Source organism: Bolinopsis microptera, chromosome 1, assembly GCF_026151205.1.
Source record: "Bolinopsis microptera isolate Bmic1 chromosome 1, MBARI_Bmic_1.0, whole genome shotgun sequence".
In the NCBI taxonomy this organism is placed as follows: domain Eukaryota; kingdom Metazoa; phylum Ctenophora; class Tentaculata; order Lobata; family Bolinopsidae; genus Bolinopsis; species Bolinopsis microptera.
This window is the reverse complement of record NC_087072.1, coordinates 17,168,670-17,195,472: the sequence shown is the minus strand read 5'-3', so window position 1 is coordinate 17,195,472 and position 26,803 is coordinate 17,168,670. Positions and strand designations below refer to the sequence as shown.

The 26,803-nt window shown below is 38.8% G+C and overlaps 2 protein-coding genes across 2 annotated transcripts; both read right to left on the bottom strand.

The window, feature by feature from the left end:
- Positions 1-1,154: 1,154 nt before the first annotated feature.
- On the bottom strand, positions 1,155-16,138 carry LOC134818985 (H(+)/Cl(-) exchange transporter 6-like). The gene is made up of 24 exons (XM_063828735.1): positions 16,072-16,138; positions 15,822-15,872; positions 13,245-13,310; positions 12,947-13,079; positions 12,705-12,805; positions 12,422-12,478; positions 12,227-12,296; positions 11,748-11,815; positions 11,522-11,612; positions 11,268-11,374; positions 11,021-11,137; positions 10,668-10,834; positions 10,395-10,490; positions 10,025-10,179; positions 9,708-9,818; positions 9,245-9,347; positions 8,821-8,965; positions 3,875-3,981; positions 3,582-3,704; positions 3,272-3,431; positions 2,215-2,313; positions 1,936-2,061; positions 1,730-1,824; positions 1,155-1,570 (listed from the first exon to the last, which is right to left on the bottom strand). Exons 1-24 carry the CDS (start codon positions 16,126-16,128, stop codon positions 1,456-1,458), a joined length of 2,520 nt encoding a protein of 839 aa, XP_063684805.1. The 5' UTR covers positions 16,129-16,138; the 3' UTR covers positions 1,155-1,455.
- Positions 16,139-20,423: 4,285 nt separating this feature from the next.
- LOC134821373 (uncharacterized) lies at positions 20,424-23,006 on the bottom strand. Its single transcript, XM_063832142.1, has one exon. It carries the CDS (start codon positions 23,004-23,006, stop codon positions 20,424-20,426), a length of 2,583 nt encoding a protein of 860 aa, XP_063688212.1.
- Positions 23,007-26,803: the final 3,797 nt, after the last annotated feature.

The window sequence follows — 26,803 nt, the reverse complement described above, 5'->3', positions numbered from 1 at the left end:
CGGAATCGGGAGCTCTCGATACGAGAGGTACGTATCGAGAATGACTCGGGCCGAAAATTTTCTAAGTCAAAATTTTTCAAAGTTTTTCTAAAAACCACTTTTCTCCACGTTTCATGCTACTCTCTTCATTATTAGCCGAAACTTTTTTTTTGGTTTTTCGGTTTATCGAAGTCTGCACCTACCCCTCGATACACAAATTTGGACTCGAGGCTTCCCCCTGGTAATGCGATCTCGGAAGGCAGGCCTCCCCTTTGCAACACGAGCTCGGAATCGTGAGCTCTCGATACGAGAGGTACGTATCGAGAATGACTCGGGCCGAAAATTTTCTAAGTCAAAATTTTTCAAAGTTTTTCTAAAAACCACTTTTCTCCACGTTTCATGCTACCCTCTTCATTATTAGCCGAAAATATTTTTTTGGTTTTTCGGTTTATCGAAGTCTGCACCTACCCCTAGATACACAAATTTGGACTCGAGGCTTCCCCCTAGTAATGCGATCTCGGAAGGCAGGCCTCCCCTTTGCAGTGCGAGCTTGTTTCGACTTTCGAGGATGTAGGTCTCACTTCTCAGTGCCTATAATTACTCTCCCCTATTACTCACTCCTGCTGTAGCCTGTAGAAATAACTTTACACTAGGCTTGAGTAATTATGAGTTTGCCTGAAGTGTGCCTCTACTAACCTAGTATAAGCATCTAGTAGCCTACTATGAGCTTTCATAAGCTTGTTACGCCCCTAGTAAGCGTAAATAAACATGTTAGGATGTCCAATTTAGGTGTTAAAGATCAAAATTTGAAGACAAAATTCATGGCATAAAATGGAGAAAATGGAGAATTACTCATGGGTTTTTCCATTTTCTCCATAGAAAAAGTCTCCATTTTATGCCATTTTATGCCATTTTATGCCATTGGCCCCCCCCCCCCCCCCCAACACGCACAACGCAGGAGTGATCTGCAACCGCACCGGACAAAATGCTGTTGTATTTTATTTAGGAAAGAAGATCAAAGATATCAGTCTTAGTTCTAAGTTCAGTAACATTAAGAAAATTGGGCCTGATCACATTGTTGCCAACTTCTTTTCCACGACCTACATGACAGATGATAGCAAACATACTCTCTTAGCTCCAATTAAATTTACTGTTATCTAAAAGTGAGAATCTTTCATAACAAAGAAACTAATGTATTCAAAATGTATACAGCAAACATCTTATGACATCATATCACTCAATTGATCAAAATAGATTTTATTTTCCTAATATTATATAATACTTCTAGAATCAAATCACTAGACACTCCACACAAAAACTGCCACTCAACATTCAAGAAATAGAGACGGATCTGACGCATGGCGATAAAGCTCTGAAATAAAAAGGATTTGTCCATAAATTACGTCGGTGAATTTGGCTGATTTTTAAACCCTTCTTATGGATGGCCCGAAACGGCCTTGGGAATGTGAAGGATGTTCAAAAAGTTCTGAGCGTCCTTGGGGGAAGAGGAAGTTGCAAGTATTCTGGGTTCAAGGTAGCACTGTGCTGTATCGTAATGGGTACTGGGTTTACGCTTAAATCTGCTCTTGAACTGAAAAATACCACGTAGTCTCCAAAACTAACATTTAACATATATCCGCTTAAATTGTTTTGATTTAAATTAGCGAATACCGATAATACGAGATTGCCCTTAAAAAGCATCCAGTCAGACTGTAATTTTGAAACCGAAAATGAACTGCTATAAGCTTACCTCGCCAGAACAGTACTCTGAGTCTCCACTTTAGCTTTGTACACAATCTCTATATGATGCTCCTGCAGCTCAGCTCTTGTTATTATACCCTCTACCTGCCGGGTTATTTAGAGTCTTCATTTTCACGAACTGCCTGCGACAAGTTACCAGCTATCACTGAAGATTTATTGTTGAGCTTGACACGTGATCACTGATCAGTAACCTACCTCGCCCTTGTTGTTCACCACAATGAGATGCCTCAGACCGAGAGAGCGGAACAGAGTAAACACTTTAGTTATTGGAGCATGAGGCGACACTGTGTAGGGACAGGGGTTCATGTACTTTGAACAATCCTGAAAATACCTTGTAAGATGGGAGTAATGGTGGTGTTGGGTAAAATTGTTAATAATAAGTGATGAAAACTGCTCATTATACTAGAGTTGATACCCAATCCTTCGTGGGGAGGCATCATTCCAAAGTCTAATCAAATAAATATTGTTACTTACGACTACTTTATTTTGGTCAGAAATAGTCAAAGTAATATCGTCTATGTCAGGGTATCTGGGATAGAACTCTGTCAGTTCACTGTGCGTCAAATCTGGTAACTGAACAATGAAAAATAGTATTAATGACTAACTTGGAGAATTAGGTTGCTAAAATCTATATTTGTAAAAAGTGAAGCTGATAATATTTTTTCCACAATTTGGTTCACAATAGTAGTAGATTACAAACTATCGAGTAGTTGATTCTAAGATGATGCAAAATGTCCCAATGTGCACTTTTTAAGTCAATGGAAGGATTCTAATTTTAGTTTTGTTAAAGCAGAAAAAGAGGGAATTTTTGTCAGATATAGGATAATCAAATTTAAAATGTGAGGGATAATCAAATTCACGTGGTTAAAATTTGAGCTGAATGACCACGCGCTGCATGGTCTTTAATTGAGTAAACAGCGCATCAAAAATAATTTAAATGACATCGCGCGCTACGTTTATAAGTCCTAGTAGACCTTTTTGAGGTATTCTGCATCCTCCTTAAAAATTTCCTTCAATGGCTGCTTGCCAACAGCCTTGTCAAGCGCAGAACCGCTCCATGTGTTTGTAGATAACGTGATACCGATGTAGCGCATGTATTTCTAGATCTTGTATCCAATTACAACAGTCCTTGACATCTCACTTCGCACCTCAAAATACATTTAAAACAGGATCTATACATACACTGTATAGGGTGAACCACATAAAACGTTTTGAAAAAGTATCACTCCGCCTCATTGGCAAATTTTAACAAAATTTAACAAAATTCAACAAAATTTAACTAATTTTGTTGTCCATTTTTGTCCGCTAATGTCCACTTTTGTCCGCCAATGTCCACCTATGTCCGTTTATGTCCACCTATGTCCTCCTATGTCCTGTCCTTTTTGGATTCTATGAGACAAGCGGACATAGACGGACGTGGCAACCCCCCCCCCCTACCCCCCCCCCCCCCCCCCCCCCCCCCCAATGTTTTATGATTTCTATTAAATAGTACGTTAGTTAAACGACGAAAGAAATATATGTAAGTAGTAACCTCAGGTGCGCCTGGGTCAGAGTAATGCTCCTTCTTGAGCAGAGTAACAATCTGGGATCTCAGTATGAGGCCCTGCAGTCTGAGTTGAGATCTCACGTGTACAGGATTTGTCGTTCCAATTTGTTTTCTTCTTAACGTTCCTCCTCCTTGTGAACTGTCGCTGGGAGAATTGGGAGGAGTTAAGTAATATACTGAATATTGATGCTGTTCTAGAAGATAAACAAGATTATTGGTAAAAGTCAAAAGGCTCGAAGCACAGCTAGTCAAAATGAGCAAATTTGAATTTTCTGTCAAACAAGATAAATCTTACGTGTAAACGCAGACAGGAAAAGCAGAATGTTTAGTTCTTTTGAGAATTTCAACTACTCTACCCACATTGGGGTGTGGGTTCAACCACTCAAGATTAGATTTCATGATATCACTTGCTCTTAACCTGAGTGAGAGGGAACTTAAATATTTGATGGTCCTCATTTCAATCTACCCACAACACTCACTACAACACTCACTACAATCCTCACTACAATCTACCTCCTACAAAGTATTAAAACGTATAGAAATGATCACTGATATAGTTGCTAATATTGGTAGAAAATTGAATCATACGTTTCCCAAAGTGGTTCCGCTTCCCATTCTAAAAGTGGCCAGTGTTTCAACTCAATGTGGATATCGTATAATCCTTTGTTGAATATATCTCCAACCCATTTGGCAACCTGGAAATATGGTAAAATCAGGTATTTCCCGACATTCTAACAAATATGAGTTATGACAGGTGACTAGAACAGGATAGGTTTCCACAAACACAGACGGGTTGAATTACATTACACACTGTCTACATCGTGTGTTACATTGGTACAGGACTGGTAGACAGATGATATAATCGACACTTTTAGTGTTATCTTGCTTGCGCAAATTTGTGATATCTTATGACATTTTATCGAACAAAAGCAAAAGCATTGTTGAAGTTTATAAAAGAGGCTATGACGAACAAAACTTTGAAATAAAGTATGAAATAAGTATACAAACCAGTTTCGAAAAGTACATAATAACTCCACAGTCTACACACATAATAATTTTATTAAAAAGAAATTCAAACTTAGAAAACCACCCCAAAAACTTATAAACTGTATCTACATTCTACAAAGCAGTTGCTTTCTGCACAGAATAACTGAAAGCTTTTCCTTGACTATCATTTGATCCAATGGAATGCTCGGAGGCTGGACTTCGTATCACCACATTATCAACCATTCCTTTCCTTGCTGAACGTGAGGTAGAACGAGGAGTGCTGTTTGCTGTGCGAGGAGTGCTGCTTGAAGTAGCGTGCGGAGTGCTACTTGCACCGCATGGAGTGCTCTTTGTTGAGTTGAGCGGACAGTTGGACATTCCTGTGTTAGTGCGAGTGTCACTAGACTGCAGTCAGACTGACTTAGTTTCTTGGAGGTCTCATACTTCTCTCTTCTCATAGCCTTCTTCAGCTGAACGGAAGTAAAAGAGAAGTAAACAGAGATAAGGTGAGATGTAACGACGAGTATAGCCACAATGCTGACACACAGCACCCACAACCCTATACCCTTTACTAGCGCTATCTCATCACACGGGTCACATAGTGTAGATAAGGCTACTTTGTAGTAGTTAGCCCAGTCTACCCCGAACAGATTCCTTCCTTCAGTACTCACATGTGCTATAATAAACGCATTAGTTATAATCCCGACAGTGTTCACTAACTCCTGCATTGAGCTCCAATATTTGATATTATCTGCACCCTGCGCAGCTACTCTCCTGCTCCGCCCCGTGAACTTATCCCTGTCAATATAGTGCCCTACTATCTCGAAACAGAGCAGCATTGCAGGTGCTACAGGACAAGCAGCAGTGTACAGCACCATTATACTGTACAACTTCATCTTCTTGAGCATGAAGAGGAGTGCAGTGTAGTCCTCATCCTCCACAGCACCTGGCACTGTCTGCGAGGGAAGTGCTAGTTCCTCTCTACCTGTGCTACGATGTGTGCTACGTTAGGTTTCGCTTCCAGTGACTTGCCGTGAGAAGCTACTCCTAGTTCCTGTACTTTGAGGTAGTCGTAGTGTCTGATTCTGGATACGACCCATAACAAGATCGGTAGCACAAGATCCTGGATCAGAAGATCATGATAACATTCAGAGCTATTGTTGTTAGGCAGTCATTATCCGTACAGAGACTACATTTTTCTGGAGGAATGCCAAAAATACCATACCTCTCAAAGATATCTCTGAAGAACAATATCAACAAACTTTTGAAGTGGGTGTTGGTAAATTCCAGAATAAAAAGCTTCCAAGTCAAGGATCTTTTAAAGTCCGTTTCGAAAATGTGGTCTTCAAAAACTGTAAGTTTATAGGCTACTCTGACAAATATCTTACTGAGAATAGAAATACAAATAGCATTAACAGTGCTAGATGCAATGTTAGCGATAAAGGTAGCATCAAATATCCAGTAAGCTTCTTCTCTAGTGAGAGATTCTCTTAACTGAAACTTAACAAAGAGCGACAGAAAGAAGGAGAGAATAACCAAACTGAGAGAAACCAAAATAGCGGATTTAGACACAGCTCCTCTGAACATTCTCCAACATTTCTCTCTAGCCCCGGGAGCTAAGTCCCTATTCTCGAAGGTCTCATCCAGTGGTGTCCCAGTGTAACCGGACCGTTCCCTCTCAGCGTGGAGTGTGTACCCCACCATGCCCCACTGAAACTGTAAAGTAGTGGTCTCACTGAACCACTTTACCAGGTGCACCACTGTCCAGAGACATGTAAATAGAGCGTGGTACGGTACCAGGGTGTTATCCAGCAGATATCTCAGAGCTGTGGTAGCGTCTACTGTAGTGTCCGGTATGTCCGGGTCCAGATCCGGATTATCCGGATTAAGATCCGGCTCAGTCTGAGTGAAGGGTACGAAGGTATCAGGAGTATCAGCTAATATGATAACACCGTACAGTACAGATATAAGTCCAGTAAGAGCAGGTAATGATAGACCCCACTTTACCCAACACACCCTCCAGGCCAGACATAACGCCATCTTCTCTCCTAAATAGTCCCTCATATCAGTCAGAGGGGGGTTCAAGATACTCCACTTCTTACGCAACGAGTCAGCTTGTTCGGGGTCGTGCAGGAAGAACACTTCCGTGTTTATCCTCCCATCACCCCAGGGAGATTTACTGAGTTTCTTGTTGGAATGCTCGTCCCTAAAACACCTGTAACTAGAGTTGAGATGGCTGCTAGTTAGCATTTGTATCTGAGCTGACGTGAAGGGAGAACCAGTAAACTTATCCTGAACATCAAACAGTGAGTCTAGATGTAGTTTATAAGGGAACTTAGTAGAGTGAAGTGACTTCTCCCCACTCTCGTACCCCTTCCTAACCAGTCTACACAGCCCCCTCACTGCACTCCCCACTATCCAGTGTCTCTCGTACCACTCAGGAACTAAACCCTGCACGTGCAACAGCGGCACTAACAACCTGCACTTCTCCGCCTCGCGCTTCAGCACGTGCAGCGGGTAGGATACAGCCAGCACCTCAAACTGAACCCCCTGAAACTCAGAACATGAGTTACAACAAGGTGACAAGTCGTTCCTGAGAACTGAGCAGCAAGTCCGGGTGTATCTGAGGGTCTGTGTGATGGAGCCCACTCTGCAGAGAGCTGGTCCCAGGTGGGTTTCAAACTGGTCAGGGGGGTGCTGAGAGGGACGCTGTCTTATTATTATTATAGGGTAGTGGTGGTGGGGTGTGGGGGTCATGGTCACGTGGGTCTTTCTTGTCACGTGGGTTTTTACATTTCCTTGTTACTCCTGGGGTGAAGGGGTGGAAATAATACTAACACTGAATATGGAAACACTAGGAGAAAACGAAGTAACCTCTACCTATTCAAAGAAGGTTCGATTATATAATAGTCCCTAAAATGTGTAAGAACTGGGGGAAACAGCGAAAAGGCAAATTCTACCTCAGCAGGAAAAGAGTACACTTAATTTAAACCACTATAAGCTTATAAGACAGCACTGGAAAACGTGTAGTCCAACATAGCACCATAGCGACACCAATGACCAATGTTATTAGGCTCTATGGAGAGAGCTGTTCACGTATATCAGGTGTCAAAACGCTGTGTTATTCAGGAAACATCATACCATGATATTATAATAATAGTAGGACCATAATATGTATGTTATTCTGTTAATAACATATTATAATGTTATTAACAAAATAACGATTAATGCCTACATATTTTAAAATGGGTACTGCAATATGGGACACTGTACAACTAATTTACTACAACTACATCAGGGTTATAAGCAAATGCAGAGTAAACATCAACATATCAGTTACAAAACAACATACCTACATAAGTACATACCGGTTACAAGCAATACTAACTACAAGGCAATGTTAATACAATTCTCAGCTAATTTAAGTACTTCCTTATACGGTCACGTGGTGTCATGACAGTCACACCTGTTATATACAGGAACAAGTACACACTTGTAACTATAGTATCAAGCATACACTTGTAACTATAGTAACAAGCATCTTGTATTAATACATAATATATTATACAGTACTGTTAGAGAAAACTATGCGACAGGGTACGAAATACCAACTTTAGATATTGTACAAAATGCAAAATGTAGAGGAAGCTTTGTAATTATTTCCTTTATATTATACAATTCGTTTGTAAAATGAAAGTGATGTAAATCTAACGATGACTATTAAAATTGGAAATGATAAGATAGTAGTCTTTATCATATTACAGTAGATATTGTATGTGCTAATAAACTTTATGGATCGATCTTATAAACGAATATAATCTGTAGTATACACGACTCGAGTAGTTAATAAATGTATTCATAAACAATGTTAATAAAAGAGCTTCACTCAGAGAAATAAGTTTCAAGTGAGGAAGTTTCTGCGAACCACACCTGGTCCCTTCTTTAGATCCGATTAGTACAACTATATTTAGAACGAATATTGTGGGGGTTATTAGATATAATATAAACTGAGTATAATTAGGTCTGTCCTATTTTTGCTCAGGGAATGTGTACTTAAATTAAATTGACAGATATGAAAACAGAACTGCAATAATAACAATAAGCGACTCAATTATAGTGGAAGCTCTATTTGAGTGGGTAATAACCCGTCTTTCTAATGTTACGATTAAGTAATCACTTGTCGTTACAGTTCAACGACCAAAACACATAATGGTTCTATGGCAACAAACTCAGTTACAAATTGAAAGTCATTTTATTCAACTTACAATTAAAATCAGTCACACAACATCAATCATAATTAGAATAAGATTGCAATAAAGTTAAAATTTATAAAGTTGAAATAATTATTACCATCCGGTCCGGATTCTACAGCAGAAAATAACGCGCCGTATCGAAATACTAAAAAGTAGCCGTAACTCCTATGTGTAAAGATACTTTTATATCTTTCCATCAACCTAAGCAATGAATCATGATCATAGAGCTAACAGCCAACATGTCACAAATACAACTCTAGTCTCCACAACAATGTAAAAGTAGCTGCTACGTACCATGAGAGTTAACATAATAGGCAGCCCGTAGCTGATGTTCCTAGTAGTCTCAATGAGGATAACAGTAAGACTGATCGTCATCCTCACCACCCCTCCCAGGAATGCTGCCGCTCCTATCAGTGCGTACGTTCCCGGGTAGAATAACCTGGATAATGGATATATAGTATACATACAATATGCAGGGGGAGAGAGGGGGTGGGGGGGGGGGGGGAGGAGGGGATAATTCATGAGGCATGACAATCTGTCACCTATAAGCACGGAATTTATATTATACATCAAAAGTAGCCAATGCTTTTTCATAGTATAGTAAGAATCATAAATGGAGCTTTGTTGTTCACACTCCTACTCTAATGTTGACTTTTAACCGGTACTCACTTTTATAGACATTGTAGAGTTTACTTACGAGGGTTAACTTATTGCTTACGAGGGGTCTGTGAATTTGAAGATCTGCTGATAACCGTACGCAAATATCCTGCCATAAGTAGCTCCAATTAGTAGACACGGCACGAACAGTCCACTTGGTACCCCTGAGGGATTATTAACATGGAGTTCAAGTGAACATTGGTCACATATGAAGTTTGAAACTGTTTTATCGATTGAACTGATTTTAATCAGCAAACAAATTCGATAAAAATGAATCCCTCGGTTATCTTTTCTTTATATATGACAATGAATATTTTTAATCAGATATGTGTACGAAGAATACAAATTTCCGCTGTATTACATGCAATATAATCACGTGGGGTCACCTCAGGTTTTTCCTTTTCTGAACCAACATAAGTCGCGAGCCTCTACCCCTTTTACTTATTGTACTGCCCAAAATCTTTCAAAATCTTCAAGCTACGCTACTCTGTACTATTAATTGTTGATTACAATAGATTACTAACCTATCCCATAAGTCCAGCAAGCAGTGAGAAAGAGAGTGACCAGGAACAGCACCAGAGTTAGAGGCATGTAGGTGGGCTTAAGAGGGAGATCTTTTGCGGCACAATTAGTCGCTGAAATAAGTTAATTATGTATCATTATTGTACGTGGTTGGAATTTATTCATTATATAGCAATTATCGAGACAATTTCATTCTTATAGAGTGCAAATGCCTAAGAGACAAGACAAGTTAAGATTATGCTATTCATCTTATAATTAAAGAACCACAAACTTGCACACATTTAACTGGTAGATATAAGTTGTTCTTGATGTTTCTTACAATTACTGTCGGAACTGGTGAAGTTGAAATGGTGGAAGAGCATCTTTATACTGTTCTCTTGGGAATTGAAGGCTAATGTCCCGTAATCGTTATAGAGATGGTCCTTTTCTGGACAGTACCAACTCTTCATCAGACCTCGTAGTTCTTTCTCTGTCCTGATTAAACGTTACTTCCTTATTTGGGCATAACTTATTACATCTTTATATGGGCTGAAATCTAACTTTCTTTGACCTAATCTAATTAAATTTTAAACCAAACCTAAACCCTAGAATATTAATATTATCTGAATAGATAGTAATTTCGGATTAAATGATTTATACAAACAAATTAACAAACTATATGATTATTAAATCGAAGCAAGTAAAGGTACCCATTTTTGTTCCATCTGACACAATGTCCTGCTGTGTTGATTGACACATATCCGAGAGTACTAATCACTATTCCTATTAGGGCCACCTCCATCATCCTGAATTAAGGTGTTGGGAATTTAAGTTGGGATAGTGTGTTAGGATCTGTTAATTTTACAGAGCCTATCTTAAGTCTTAACACATTCCAGGTTTTAATACTTGTATTGCACAGTATCTCAATAGTAGAATTCAAGAATACGAGATAATAATAACAAAAATAGTTTGAAGAAAACAACCTGACAATTCTTCCCTTTGGGTTAACATGATTGATCCTGTATTTAGTTATGTAAAAATTAAGTTGATTAAATAATGCTCCAAGCAGACCCCCAACTGCACCCATCACTATAAAAACTATCAGATCTTTAGGTCCCCAAAGCATGCATTCGTTTGAACCGTTAACACACTGGAAAATGTTTTTTTAACACCTTAGGTCTTGTCCTTAATAATTAAATATTATAATAAATAATATTATATTAAAGGATTTTAAGTTATAATTAGAATCTGTTAATTTTAAAGAACCAATTCTAGGTCTTAAAAACCTATTCTAGGACTCGTACAAGCAAAGTATTCCAGTCTAACTTCCTAATACCTTGAACTCCCCGAAGTTGATAAGTCCAGAATATTTGTCTCCTATTCTTGCATCGTTTGTTTCAAGTGCAGAGTTGAGGATTTGTAGTACGAACGCACTGCACATACTGCAGAACAACTGAAAGATTTATGAAAATCGTCACGATCGTGTTAGCAAATACTACTGACGATTTAAACAATTTTCGCCGAAATAAATCAATAAACTAGAAATATGAGAAAAGTAGCAAAAGTAATAGGTAAGAACTTACAGTTTTCCAAGTAAGAGCTTGGTTCCAGAAGGAGCTTCCCTCTTCAAGACTGAACAGTACTCCGCCCAGAGGAGCACCAAACGCTGCTGATACACCAGCTGCTGCTCCTGACAGGGAATACTGGTTCGTTTTTCTAATTTCAACTATCTGAGTAATTGGCGGGAGATAAAATAACTTTATTCCTTAACTAAAGCATTATACACTATATTCTGAAATTAATATACTCTTTACTGAAAATATAATAATATCCCAACCAGCTGAAATGAAGTCACGTTTAGCTCGGTCATCGTGGACTCCAAAGAAGGATTCTTTGTAACCCAACTTCTTTACTAGTCGACTTAGACCCTGATATAAAAGCGAGATGTTAGTCACTACGGCCATATCTTTACTTTAAGTGTTTAAAGTTATGAAAGATAATATAATCTTTTATGGATGTTTTAAGCTTACTATTATAATTAAGTACTTGATATAACTGCAAACCTCAGGGATTCCTGCACCTAGAGCTGCCCCACTGTGAATCATGGGGCCTTCCTTTCCGCATGGTAAACCTGAAATGAGGGGTAATTGTTTTATCTTAAAAGTAATGATATTAACTTGAAAATTATTACTTCATTCACCATTGTGTTCATTAAAAAATGTTTTTATCAACAATTGCATTCATTTATAATTACGTCAATAAAATGTTGTCAGCTGATCCGCGAGATCATTCTCATCAATCATAAAAACATGAAAACTGAGATTAGGGCGATCTCAGGGCCTACGTAAACTGACAAAATGTTATGTCATAAACTCAATAATAGTGGGAAGCAATCGATAGTATAGCGCAGAATTATTTTTGTGATTTAATTTGTTTGATTATTTTAAGTAAATTCTTCTACGAACAATGATCAAGTAATTTATTCGAGTCTTAAACTTGACTCAACTGCAGTACAGTGATCAGTTGATACATTCCACTGTACCTCCGGCAACGCTAAATATCACCCCAAAGGCCTTGCAAACTAGGGTCTTGATACGTACCACTCTCGGTAGCTAAAAGTATTGTTACAGTCGCCAAGAACTATTATTAAAACAGGTTATAGTCGGGTTGTAATGGTATTCAGTTTAGAAGGTGATTTTAACGAGGAATTGCGATTGAAACTTAAGGAAACACGTACCCTTATTCCATTAAGATAGCACTTTATTTCGGGTATCCCGCTACCTGCAGCCTCCGGCTGAAATGAGGTGTTTTCTTAAGTAATTATAAGAGAATACCAGGTATAATGTCTCTTTCAGGTATTATTAAATGTCGTAGCTTACAAAGTTACCACGTGTCCTGGCAGTACAATGTTTGAACGTTAATAAAGTAACAATTATTTGACTTCCACTTAAAAGCAATAGAAATGATTTGTGCTATTGAACCGACTATCAAGAACCAAATATTAAAAACTAAAAACATACAGTGAAAGCAACCGTGGCCGCCGCAATAAGACAGAACAGCAACGAGAATGCAATATAAATCATCATCGGTGCTGATGCAGTATCTTTAAAATGGTCCAAATCTGAAATGTGTAGGTTTTGAAAAGTAACAGTTGAAAAATAAAAATGATACCCCATTGTAACATCTTCATCACTTCATGTAGCCCAAAAAACATGTTGAATACTGCTTAGATTTAAGAAAACCTGACAATTAACACACTTACATTTATAAACAGTGCTGAACTTAAGTTTTGATAAATTGGTCACTCCTATGTCGATTGCAAAAGCTACGATTCCAGTTGCAATTCCTATTAAACTGAACATTATCCAGTCTTTTAGGTTCAGATAGGTAACAATCTGCAGGAATTACGATAAAAAGAATATTTTTAAATCACGTTAATAATTGATAAATTTTGAATTCTATCCTGTGATATGAAGTATCAAGAGCCTATTTTACTTCAGATATTTTCTATTTACTTATTACAAATAGAACATTAGATATACAGTAGATGACATTCTTACTGCTTTAGTTTTTGAAGATATGAAGGTCATGTAGGGTTCATTAGGACAGCGATCATAGTCCAAACTCTGAAAGATTAGAATATAAATTATCACAATAAATGAAGAAATTTGAGTTATCACTTTGAATAAATTCTGTGAAGATTGAAGGGATAAAGTAAAGAGGTGCATCAGCTATACACGGGGCAAAGGAGTGTGCGTGCTGTTCGCTATTGCTCACACCAAACGGCAACCTAGTAAATGTTTTGTATGGACACCTGTCTCCATCACGATACAAAATTAGGATTGTAGAATTTATTGTATAACTTTTAGTGCAGTGGAGGTAGCGGTGTGGTGCATTAATAGAGTGACAGCCTACTGATTTAGAGTTGTTTTTAAGTGAACATAATGGGTATATTTTTTCCCGATCCATGACTCAAAGTGACGAAGGCACAAAAGAGTCAAGGACAAGGGTTAGCGAACGAGGTTTTTTTGTATATGGTAGCTTGCGACCGTGCGAGCGAGCGAGCGTGCGTGAATACGTGCCCGCCCACGTTCCTACCTGCGCAAATTTATTTTGCGTATTAGTCTGAATTATATAATTGTTGGCGCGCGGCGCTGAACCAACCAAGTACATTATTAATTTCATCATGTATGTATCCCACTAGGCACTAATTGATAGCATATTATTATTATTTTGAGTTAGAAGTACTATCATGCACAGATCCGTGTCAGGTTGCATAACCAATAAAAATATGGTTACATAGAAATATACACGATTTTCAAATTCAATATAGAATTATATTAACTGGGCGGCGCTCGGCAGTCGGCAAGTCACTTCGCCATATTTGCATGTTTATATAAACAGTAAAGACTGGGCCGTCCCCAGGTTGTGTGGAATATGATAAATACGCCATCACGGATCGGGAAATTGAGCGGCCATCCACAAAAGAAAAGCGGCCGCATTTCTTGTTGGAACTAAAGGCTTTGGTATGGCAACTTTTAAATTGGTTCTTTTAATCATTTTTATTAAATATCAGTTTAAAAATATATAAATCTGGAATCTGTTCACACTGTGAACCAGTCCTAAAAAAATTTCAAAAACCCTCTTAAATTAAATATTAAAAACGTCTCAATATTGGAAATAGTCATACAATTAAGAAATTTACCAAATTCTTAATATCTACCTAAGAGAAAAATACCTACCTAAGTCAATGTCTACCTGTAATACACTAAATATTAGGTTAAATACATAGGTGGTGGAGTCAGCACACATTTACCAAAATCAAAATTTTTTTAATAGGAGGAACCTATGGGCCGAGAACACTGGATTAAATTTGTTGAAGGAGATTGTTTTCAAATGACAGCTGCATTATGTCATAATCGCTTGAGGTCCATGCTGAATCATAATAAGCATGGTGCAGCTTTAGAAGTGCCTTTTTCAGGCGACTTTTAGCAAGGCTAATCTTGTAGGAGTAGTCAAAAAGCTTAAGGGGGGGTTCACTCTGATTTTTTTGTGAAACTTGGTTTCGAGATAGCAGTTGACCAACAAACTAGGACCAGTGACCGAACTTTTGAGGGGGTCCCGGACCCCAACTGCCAAACAGTGCACGCGGGGCAGCCACGCCCATATTTGGTCCAAATTAGCCCCAATTTAGCCAAATACCCTGAACATGCCCAAAATCCAGATTTTGTAGCTAGTGGTCCCCTGAACTCGTATATGAATTTTCATCAAGATTGGACAAAAAATGACTGAGTTATGAGCAAAAAACCATATGACCATATTTGGGCATACGCACCAAATTTGATCGATTTTGGCCCATATATTGGTCAAATATCAATATTTTTGAATGAAACCAACTTTATATGGAAGGTAAGCCTAAACTACACATTCTCTATGATTATCAGCTCAATATCTACCTAACTGTGGATTTTGTGTTCAAATAATCGCAAAAAATGAACAAAATTGCCCATATCTCAGTTCGCGATATTTGCAAAACTGACTTCGCTCAAAACAATAGAACTCAATAGGGTTTCAATATTTTTACATGAAATTTTCAGAATCAACGTAGAATCGCATTTCGACCTTAAGTTTTGGGACAGAATTTTGAGTTAGGCCTTTAAAAAAATTTGGCGGCCAAATTCGAAATTTGCAATGCGAAATTCAGAATTTGGACGCCAAATTTTTTTGATCAAATCTGGATTTTGGGCATGTTCAGGGTATTTGGCTAAATTGGGGCTAATTTGGACCGAATATGGGCGTGGCTGCCCCGCGGGCACTGTTTGGCGGTTGGGGTCCGGGACCCCCTCAAAAGTTCGGTCACTGGTCCTAGTTTGTTGCTATCTCGAACCCAAGTTTCACAAAAAAATCAGGGTGAACCCCCCCCCCCCCCCCCCCCCTTTAAGTTTAAGTGCAATTGTGCTCCAAGTTTTGGTGGATCTTGATATAAAGTCATTAGATGGGAGTTGTGAAATGAGAGTGGTTTCTTTCTAGAAGATGGCTAATAATGCTGTTGCAGTGATGCTAGGCACCTTAATTTTAGTATTCTAATAGGGGCAATTCACACATCTTTTTACTTATCTGTAACTCAATTAAGAAACCTCAATTATAGTTGGTGAACTCATTTGATCGTTTTTCTGTATTAGAAGTGGCTGAAATAAAGGTCATAAGAGAACAGAAAAATGAGAAAATACAATGCCATATCTTGAACTACCAATATCTTTAAAATTTATATGAATAAATGACGATTATTCTATCTGTTTTACTTCCAAACAATGGTGTAACAACCTTGCAATATCAACTCACAAATAGAAAAAATTATCTAGAGAAACAGAATTTATTATAACTCACACTGAGTTCAGTGAATGAATCGTCTTCCTCGTCATCTATCCAGTTTGAATTATTCATAGTAAACCTAAGAGTAATTCCACCATAAGAATCGTTATTTTCTGTACATTTTGACGGAGCAAATATGCAAATTTTTCTGCTGATTTTTGATTTGAAACTTTTACAAAATAGCAAATATACAAATGTACAGCAAATCGAACAAACATATAAAATGGGCCGAAATGTATAAATGCTATAAAGCGTGGGTCAGTGAAACAAGTACAGAGGACAACTTTCAAAACACGAGTTTTATGGCCGCCCAAAGTCTCAATAAGCGTCACCTCCACCTAGTAATAAAATTATGAAATACGAAGTATGAAACTATATTATATCAAGAAATAGAGTATATAAATTATAAAATTGTCTCTCAAATACAGATAACGTCTGAAAACTATTAAGATACACAATATTCATTCAAATACTGATCAGTGTCCGAGAGACATGAAATGCTTCATGGTGGCTTCTTATCACAGCTACAGACTTTCCCGTACAGGATATAGTGGTCGAGATGAGTCTGTTCATCTTTACCTGGGGACCCCAGGCTATTATGTTCATAAACAATAAAGATTTGGCGGAATGACAGGCTGAGCGCGGCCCAGTAAGTTCATCTCGACCACTATATATCTGGTACGAATTTTTGCATGAAATTTTTGGAATCGACACGAAATCGCATTTTCACCTTATTTTGAGAACGGATTTTTGGCGGCCAAATTGCAAAATTTTCTCAGAAAAAATATTTCTCTGTCCATATCTCCACAAATATCATCAACGCAATGAACCACTTAGTAACACTGTCCTCCAATTTTTTCTGTTCATCATAATTGAATCCTTGAATTCGCTCCATAGTGTACTTGTATAGGAATGTACAAGTACACACGCAAAGGCTAACTACGCGGTAGCAGCGAACTTATCGCAAGTTACAAAAGATAAGAGAGCTCGATAATTGCAATGTAAGCTACACTGGCTACTAGATCCAGATGCTGCAGAGTGGCCCCTCTTCCAATATCTCTCTGAACAAACACCTAAACAGTGTTCACAAGTCTCTGAAACATGTATTGAGGCTGCATGTGGTTGGATTCCATCTTTACACAGAGTAAGGTTCAAAACAGAGGACACCTTTAGAGACCATGGAGTAGCTGACCTTGGTTCAACTCTAAAACAATCCTAAAACGGATACAGGACTGGACAGTTTCCATTGTTAATAGACTGACCAGGCACGCTACTTTGCAGCACTTTGCCTGGGGTAATATTTCGGACAAATTTAAATGTGTACCTTCTATCAAGACTATGATGATGAAAATCTAAATATTATAGGCTTCAATGAGCATTTTAGTAACATATAGTATGAAAGATCTGAAATTTAAAAAATAAAAACCCTAAAAATATTTACACCCCAAGTAAAAAATATAAATACTTTATTTTTAAAAACACTATCAAATAAGGTGGTTGATCAGTCACTTGTGTCATTACGACGACGTCGTTATATAAAGTCAAAATATTCCCCAAAATAATTTAAAGACGATTCCCGATCGAAAACGTTTTTGGTAGAAAAAGTTTTTCGAGTTACATAAATATCAATGGAGATGCAATTTTATAGATAAAATCAATAAAGCTTAAAATTGAAGCCCAAAACAAAGTAACACACCCAACAATGGTTGAGATGTGATACATCCAAGCAGTCTAAGTCGACAATAATATCATGTGAGTTAATACCCGTTAATATAAAACTAGCTCCAATGTTCATGTAACCAGACAGGATCTACCAATCCAAAGAGTAAAGTAGGTTTCCATTCAGTCAGTAGTAAACAGTGTCTAGCACTGGTCGTCCTAAGAAGGACTCCCCATTTATTACAGGCCTGGGTAAGGCCGCGTACATACCAATGGATAGAGCATTGGCCGTCTAATGTAGGGACTGTATCAAGACTGTATCAAGACTGTATCAAGACTAAACAAAGTTGGCTGACTCCGAAACATCCTAAATAAAATACATAAGCAACAAACAAGCTTACCAATCAAAGTTCATATCATGATTCCATTAATTATGTCTTATGGTTAATTGTTTTTTTAATTTTGTATTTATAAAAACCCTACCCGCTGAAGCGGTGGGTTGGGAATCCCCCCTAGGATCATTTCGTCCGTAAATAATAAACAATACAAAACAACAACAAAATATTTACAAAATTTACATAAACAAATATAGGAGACCTCAAAGCTCATCTTCTGATGTATGTCTCCATCATCTCAGAGACACAATTAAATCTACAAACACAGTGCAGGTTGGTCCCATACCTCCACAAATTGTGAGGACTAGAGGGACAAAGGATCCTTTCTTTGACTGAAGAACTTTCTCTTTATACGTATCTTTCTTTTCTTTCTCATGGTCACTGTAGATCTTATTTATAGGCTTAAATGTATTCGAGTCGCAGTCAGTGGCGTAACGTTGCCTGTTGGCGCCCCCCTGCCGAAAAGGCGCCCCCTGTTGGCGCTCCCTCCCCTTTTGGTGCCCCTCCCTAAAATTGAACAAATTAGGTGATTTTAGAGGATACGCCGGTAAAAATCTCCTAAAAAGTGTGTATCTAGAGCAAAACGCGCAGTTTTGCTAGTACTTTAGTTAAGTTTTCGAAATTGTCCCACATTCAAACGACGATTTGGCGCCCCCCTAAGACGGCGCCCCCTGCACAGCGGGGTCAGCGGGGCCCTTCGTTACGCCACTGGTCGCAGTTCTAGGATGTGTTTACTGGGCCGCGCTCAGCCTGTCATTCCGCCGAATCTCTAAAATTATGAACATAAACATAATAGCCTGACGTCCCCAGATAAGGATGTGTGACCCTGATGTCAAAGAATGTTCTTTCAAAAGGGTGCATACATTCTGACAGCTGCAACACCAAGATGGGCATCATCCATCTATGATCCTAAATTATTTAGTCCAATAACATTTATTCTAGGAAACAAAAATTTTGATAAAGATATCAAACGTGACACAATACACAATATGACTGTTATTTCATTAAAATTTTGTTTTACTTATTGTAAAAGAATTCGCGTACCTAAGAAGACATAACGGTTTTAGCCCATAACATTGCGATTCACGATGTCAATCCTTTTATGCAGCTTGGCGACTTGGCGTGGCATCTCGCCAATCTACCGACGCGCAGTTTATTGAGTGATGTCAACGATTACTTTTTTACTCACTGATTTCATTATTATTTGTAGTGCGGCCCATTACGGGGCTGCGCCGCGCATCCGATAATTATTTTCACAATCTTTGTTTAGTTAGATTGGCAAAATTTTGCTCTAACCAGCGCGCTCTCACTTGCAGTAGCGCGCGTTGTATTATGTTGCGATCCCCACGGTCGTTTCACTATTTCACCACGGTCGTTTCGCTACGGTCGTCCTGACGATACAGGGGGAGCCGCGCACTTCGTGCGCGGCGGGTCATACAACGTATGACAAAGCGCGCGACCGCCGTTGTCAGTTGTGAAACAAGCGCGTCACGGAGTACGCGTATACACATGGCTATGTGAAGGCAAAATGCATTACTTGCCACTGGGCCAGGGTCCTCACCGAGCTACAAAGGATTTATACATCTTCAATCAATAATTACTTTGGAATGAACAAATTAAAGCTTTAGTTTTAAAAGTAATAACAAACAAAATGATGTATTGGATTTTTGCGTTAGAAATTTGATTATTTAGAAAAAAAACCAACAAATTAACTTGTATCATGCCGTGACCCCCATTGTCGTTTCACTAAATAAAACCTCTTTAGTGTTTTTACGATACAGCTAGGGCATACATAGGGGGAGCCGCTCACTCATGCGCGGCGGTTCATACAACGTATGAAAAAATTAACTAGAACTAGAACTTTACTGTAAAAATATTTATACTTAAAAAGCATATAGTAAAAACACATTACAAATAAAATTTTTATGAAATTTAATTGCAGCGGCTAAATTTAAAATTGGGAAACTTTTTCACCGGCCATTCGCTGAACTCAATTGACGATGTCAATCCGTTTTGCCGATCTAACGTGATATTTATAATGATTGAAATCATCATAAAAATCGAGCGCTACTGTAAGGTTTTGTTTAGCCCATACCAGAAAATCTTACCTATATTACCGAGCATAATACATTGCTACCAATAATTTTAAAAAACAACAATCATAGCTCTTAGAGCATAGAGGAGAGAGAGGGTTGAAAAGTAGTAGTGCAGTAAAAATAGCAGAATTAGATATAAATTTGGAGCCAGTTCTTTAAACTGGCTTACTTATACTACTTACTTACTTTGTTACTTTGTAGGGTTTCATAGAATCCTCTATCGGGCCATCGAAAAAGTCGACCCCCCGGACAGTGTAGAAACTGTTTTATCACCACTCCAATCAAGCAAGGAGTTTCCATTCCGACAGCTGTATCCTGGAGCTGGAGGCTCGTCCGGAAATGACTTCACAAAGTTCGTTAAAGCCGCTTTGAATTGCATAGGATCCTCGATGGTGTGCATATGTGTTGGGATTACATTCCATAATCGAGGTCCAGTGACTGCAAATGAGTTGTCATGTAGTGCTTGATTACGTTGACTGCTGGACTTAGCTATACTGGGCACAACTGCTTTTTGACCATGTCTGAGAGTCACCGAGAACTGGATACCAATATCATTAGGGCACTTGCAATGCAGAACTTTCCACATGTTGATGATTAAATACCGTTCTCTTCTTCTTTGCAATGACATCAGATCTAGGGCCTTTAATCTCTGCCAGTAGTTGAGGTGCTGGGTGCCATCTATTTTCAATGTAAACGTACGCTGAATCCCTTCTAGCTGTTGGATGTCCTTGTTCTTAGAGCAATTCCACAGAGGACAGCAATACTCCAGATGGCTTCTAACGAGAGACTTGTACAGAGTCATCATGGTGGCTTTGTCTCTCGTTTTGAACGCACTTAGCACCCAAGAAGCAACTCTTCCTGCGCGTTCAGCTATCCTGTTGACGTGTGGGGTCCAGGACAAATCAGCGGAAACTGTCACTCCTAGATCTTTCACCGTTTGAGTGGGGTACAGCATGTTTCCGTTAGACACTTCATATGTTTGAGCTTGGATGGCGAATGGATGATCAAACAAGGAATTCTTTGGACAATGCTTGTGAACAAGAAGCTCGAACTTATCCTCATGAAGGGCCATGTTGTTGCACTTAGCCCAATTAACAACAGAGTTGAGATCATCCTGCAGGACATCTTTGTCGGCCAAACTGTAGATATGCTTAAGAATCCTAGTGTCATCAGCAAAGAATCTGATGACAGACCCTTTAACACATAGCTTCATATCATTTATGAACAGAATGAATAACAGTGGCCCAAGAACGGTGCCTTGTGGAACTCCACTGAGGATTGCGGCAGCAAACGATGATACACCATTTAACACAACACATTGCTTCCTTTCAGTCAGGAAGGATCGGATCCAGTTTACCACCTTCTCATGAAACCCCAATCTCTTCATTTTCAGAAGCAGTAACCGATGATCGACCTTATCAAAGGCTTTGGCAAAATCCAGATATATAGCGTCAGTGTCTGCATTTCTAGTAAGACCTTGAACTATATCGTCTACGTGACTTAACAGCTGGGTAAGGCAGCTTCTTCCTGAGCGGAACCCGTGCTGGTTGTTGCAGAGTAACTGATTTTTCTCAATAAAGTCAACCATAACACCACGGAGGATACGTTCATACACTTTGATGATGTGCGAAGTGAGAGCAACTGGTCTGTAGTTGACTGCCTTGGCCCTGTCACCCTTTTTAAATAGTGGTGTAATGTAGGTGTCTTTGTAGAACGATGGCACTGTACCGTTTTCAAATGATTCCTCCCAAATAATACGTATAGGAGAACACAACTCCTTAGCACAGTTTTTCAAGAGAGTTGTAGGTATTCCGTCCGGTCCACAAGCAGAATCTGTAGAGATACTTTTTATAGCTGAAACGATATCTTCGTCACTAATTCTAAAGTCCTCTAGTTCTTGTGGGTGCTGGATAGAGGGAATGGAGAAAACCGGATCCTTAACATCAGGAGAGGTCGGATCGCTAAACACAGAGCTGAACTGTTCCTGCAGCAGATCGGCCATTTTCTTGGGGTCTGTGGTTATCTCCTGGTTGCTATCAAAGAGCATGTTAATACTGGATTTGATCTTCGACAGAGACTTAGCATAACTGAAAAAGAACTTGGGATTTGTTTTGATCTTTTCTACTGCCCTGGATTCCTTTTCATCAAGTCTCTTGGTATGGGCACATCGAATATCATACTGTAGGAGTGCAACCTTGTTCCTAACATTTCTGATGTGATCGTCAGGTGCACCATTGCTGACTAAGGCATTCAGCCTTGCCTGGAGTCGGTTCCTTTTACGCCGCAAAGCATTGGTATGTTTTGGGCGCCCAGAAGGTTTAGCCTTGCGGGGAACATGAGACGAGCATATCTGAAAGAGGGTCTCAGTAAACAAGGCTGGGAAGTCTTCAAAAGAGCATGAAGAACGAAGTTGAGACCAGTTAGTGTCTTCTATCTCGTCTCTGAGCGAGCTGAAGTCTGCTTGGAGAAAATCAAGGCATCTGTACGAGTTTTCATCAAACTTCGGCACTGCTGATTTCTCCTGTTCAAGTGGATTATATGCTAGCATAACATCTACCACGTGATGGTCTGACATTGTTGTGGTTTTGCATTCAACATTTGTAACAACTCGGTTGTTGTTAGTAATAAACAGGTCCAAAACATTGTTTCCTCTCGTTGGACACATTACGTACTGACTCAGCAGATGATCAGACATGAAAGTTAAGAAATGCTGTGCTGACTGCTGAATTTCTTGCGTGCCTCCAGATTGAACACAATTTGTCTGCCAGTCAATTGAGGGTAAGTTAAAGTCTCCAGTCATCATGATATCGTAGCTGTCGTCATTAATACTACTGATACATACGGAGAAAAAACTGAGGAGTGCTTTAAAGCTTGACAAGGATGCATTAGGCGGACGATAAGCCACAGCAACACATGTCTTTATAGTGCTGAAACTACAGAAAAGTCCCTCACACATGCCGTCATCAAACGTGTTACACTCACTGACCGGTAAGTTGACATGAGAGTAGAGTAGAACACCCCCTCCCACCCTTGCATCACGGTCGCTGCGAGATACCGAATAGCCTGGTATTTGCAGTTGTGCGTCTGACATATAGGACTTGAGCCACGTTTCCGTAAGTGCTATAAACGGTAACGAGTGGTTTCTGGATTTCTCATCCTGAATAAGAGCTGAGATTTCTGGCACTTTCCATCTACTCGTACTTAATGCACTAGGATTCATGGACTGGACATTTAAGACGAGGCATGAGGAATAAGGGGCACGTGTGTCCTCTGAGGCGGTAGGAACTGCGGGTACTGGTAGTGGTATAGTGGGAGCGCTGTTCCTGGCTGAAGAGGTGGAGGTGGTCTGGGGTAGTGGTAGGGCATTTGAGTTTGAGGGAGGCTGGACCGGTGGTCGACTATTTCTGATAGGAGTCCGATCCTGGTTTGCATCGTTTCCAACAGTCTCCGTAACTCTAAAAAATCCTGATTCGCCGCCGTCACACCTTTTGATGGCATGGATTTCTTATTCTCTGCTTTTCCCTTCTTGTGTCCAACAGCAGAGTTGCTTGTCTGACGGCGGGTACCCTTCAAATGAATAAAAGTGCAGTCAGACTTCGTGCAAAGTTTATTCTTAACTGAAAACTTGCACAACACAGGGTGAAGAAACTTGCAGTCTGGACCTTTACTGCAACCAAACTTGTGCTGATTTCCGTATTGACAGAATCTGTTACAATACTTCGGGTGTTCAAACTCACAAATCTGACCATTATGTTTCTTCTTCCCCTTGAGACCATGAGGACACTTTCCACGCTTGTACTTCTCACAAATTCTCTCCTGCGCAGCAGCAGATGATTTCTCGTGAAGCTCTGAATCGTCAATTGCTACACTAGATTGAGAAGTGGAGTGTTCTGTGATTTCCTCGGATGAGGACATTTGTGACGCAATCAAATCCTGCTTGGGTTGCTGAGATTCGGAATCTGATTTGTTCACAGTACTATCATCTGATTTGTTCACAGTACTATCATGCCGGCTCTTCGATTTTCGTGGTTTAATAGGAATGCTTGATTCCATGCATGATTTACACAACCAAACATAACTAGAAAGAACAGTAGCACTAGTCAAAACATCGTGGAAACTCGTAACAGCAGAACAGTTGTGAGATCCCCGAAAACACATATGACAGTGAAAAACGGGTTTCTGATCGGCTTCAAACTCAACAGTGTACTTTTCGTTACATTCCAAGCATTCTGATGGCAGGAACGCACGGAGCTCGAACTGAATTCTATTGGCAAGACTGTCCTTTGTATACAGTTTGTTCCCGTCTGAGTCGGCTAAATCAATGTTCAAAAACTCTGCACACGGTTCCAACATATCAAGATTAAAAGCAGATATTGACTTGACATTTGCTGAACGCTTTGCAGAGTGGTCAAAAACTGAAATGACACGTTTCACAATTTCATTACTTCCTGCACGGAGAAGCAGGTTCCCAATAGCCAGTTCATTAGAGTTATCGCCTGACATTGTACACTTCTTGTACAGTTACACACGTTGTACACAAGGTTATCACAGAGTAATACCGTTTTATCAATAGAGATAAGAGAGCTGCGTAATGTACAACCAAAGCAATTTAACAAATAACAATACTTAAGGGGGTTTATAAATTTTATTTAGTTTTCTATTGAATTTATATTGAATTTTTATATAGGGTAATTGTTATATTATGTGTATATTGTTTGAATAGGTTCCTATTTATTTTTTATAATTTTAAAAATATATATAAATTAAATTTTTGATTGTGTTTTTCGAGTGTTATGCACTTTTGTACCTAATAAAAATGAAAGAGATTTTTTATAGAACATTAGAAGTGCAGTAGGGTCAGTTTCAGACAAACTAAGGTTAAATGATATCAATGCTATGCCTGTAGTGGTTTGTAAATAGGCCATTGTTAGCCACAAGCGTTTTGGTCCCTCATTCCTGCCACCCAGTATTGTCTACTGTAAAATATACATTTTTCTAAGATTATATAGAAACTGACCCTATCACCGAAATCAACCTTTTGCCATGATTAGAGGAATGTAGCAATGTAAAATAAAACTTATTGTTTTATTGAAAAAAACTTATTGGCATTGTTTCATTAAGGTTTATTCTATACCGTGCACTTATCGTTTTCCTCAAGATGCCAGGTATATAGAGGTTCCACTGTAAAAACTATAGCTTTATTGAAAACTTATTATTTTATTGAGTTTCCAAGAATCCTAAACACTAAGGGTAGACAACTTTGAGTAGGTGGACCGAGGAAAGAAGGTGGACACCAAACGTGAGATTCAGCTATCAGAAGTTTCATACAAATAATAATAAATAATAAATTACAACTTTTATAAACCGCCTTATAGCTAAATCATATAACTCGATATAATTTAATCCTGGAGATAAACTCCAGTGCTTTCTAAAGCGGCTCTTACATTAACTGAGCTTAGTTTAATTGAAAATTAGACATGACAAGTTCATTTTACCTATGTAAATGCAAAATCAATCAAATGCTAGAGAAAAGAAGTATGTTTTAAGTTTGGTCTTGAAAGATGTAACTGACTCAGCTGATCTTATGTCGTATGGCAAGGAATTAAATACTTTAACTGCACAGTGACTAAAAGCTTTCTCTGTGTTTACATAGTTAGGAGAGGGCGGAAAACTAAGGTAAAAATAATCATTATCAAGACGTACATTTTTAAAACTTTGCTGCCTAGGAGATATCAACTCTTTTAAGTAAGGAGGAGCTATATTATTTAAACACTTGTAGGCAAGTAGGGCAATCTTAAAATCTATTCTAAATCTAACTGGTAGAAAATGAACTTTCTTAAGTAGTGGAGTAGTGTGTGCCTTTCTTCCTCTCCCGAAAATAAATCTTACAGCAGAATTTTGCACCTTCTGTAAACGACTTAAATCATAAGAGCTCAGTCCAAAATATACGCTATTGCAATAATCAATTCTAGAGAGTACTAGAGCATGAACAAGCTGAATCTTAAGGTTAAAAGACAGTTTTGATGCAATAAACCACAAATTTCTGATCTGAATATTACATGCTTGAACCACTGACGTAATCTGATCACTCATTGAAAGATAACTGTTTAAATACAGCCCAAGACTCTTCACAGTTCCACTAACAACATGTGGCTCTTGATCCTTAACAATCTGCAGAGAGGCTGGAATATTTTTTGAGTCAAATTTAGAGGATATAACGATGACTTCAGTCTTAGAAGAATTCAGTTGAAGGAAATTCTTTGTCATCCATTTCTTGATATCAGACATACAGTGTTCCATATTGTGCTCTAGCTGTGATGGGTCATCAGAATCAAGAGTGAAATACAGCTGGGTGTCATCAGCATACAAATGAATACAGCACCCATGCATACTTGCAATGTTCTCAAGATCTTTGGTGTACAATATGAATAGCAGGGGGCCAAGGATTGAACCTTGTGGCACACCTATCTCAAGAACAGTTGATGAGGAAGACGAATCCTGGACTTTGACACAAAATGAACGGTTAGCCAAGTAGGACCTGATCCATGTAAGAGCAATGCCTGTAATGCCATAAGCAGATCTTAGCTTCTTGATTAA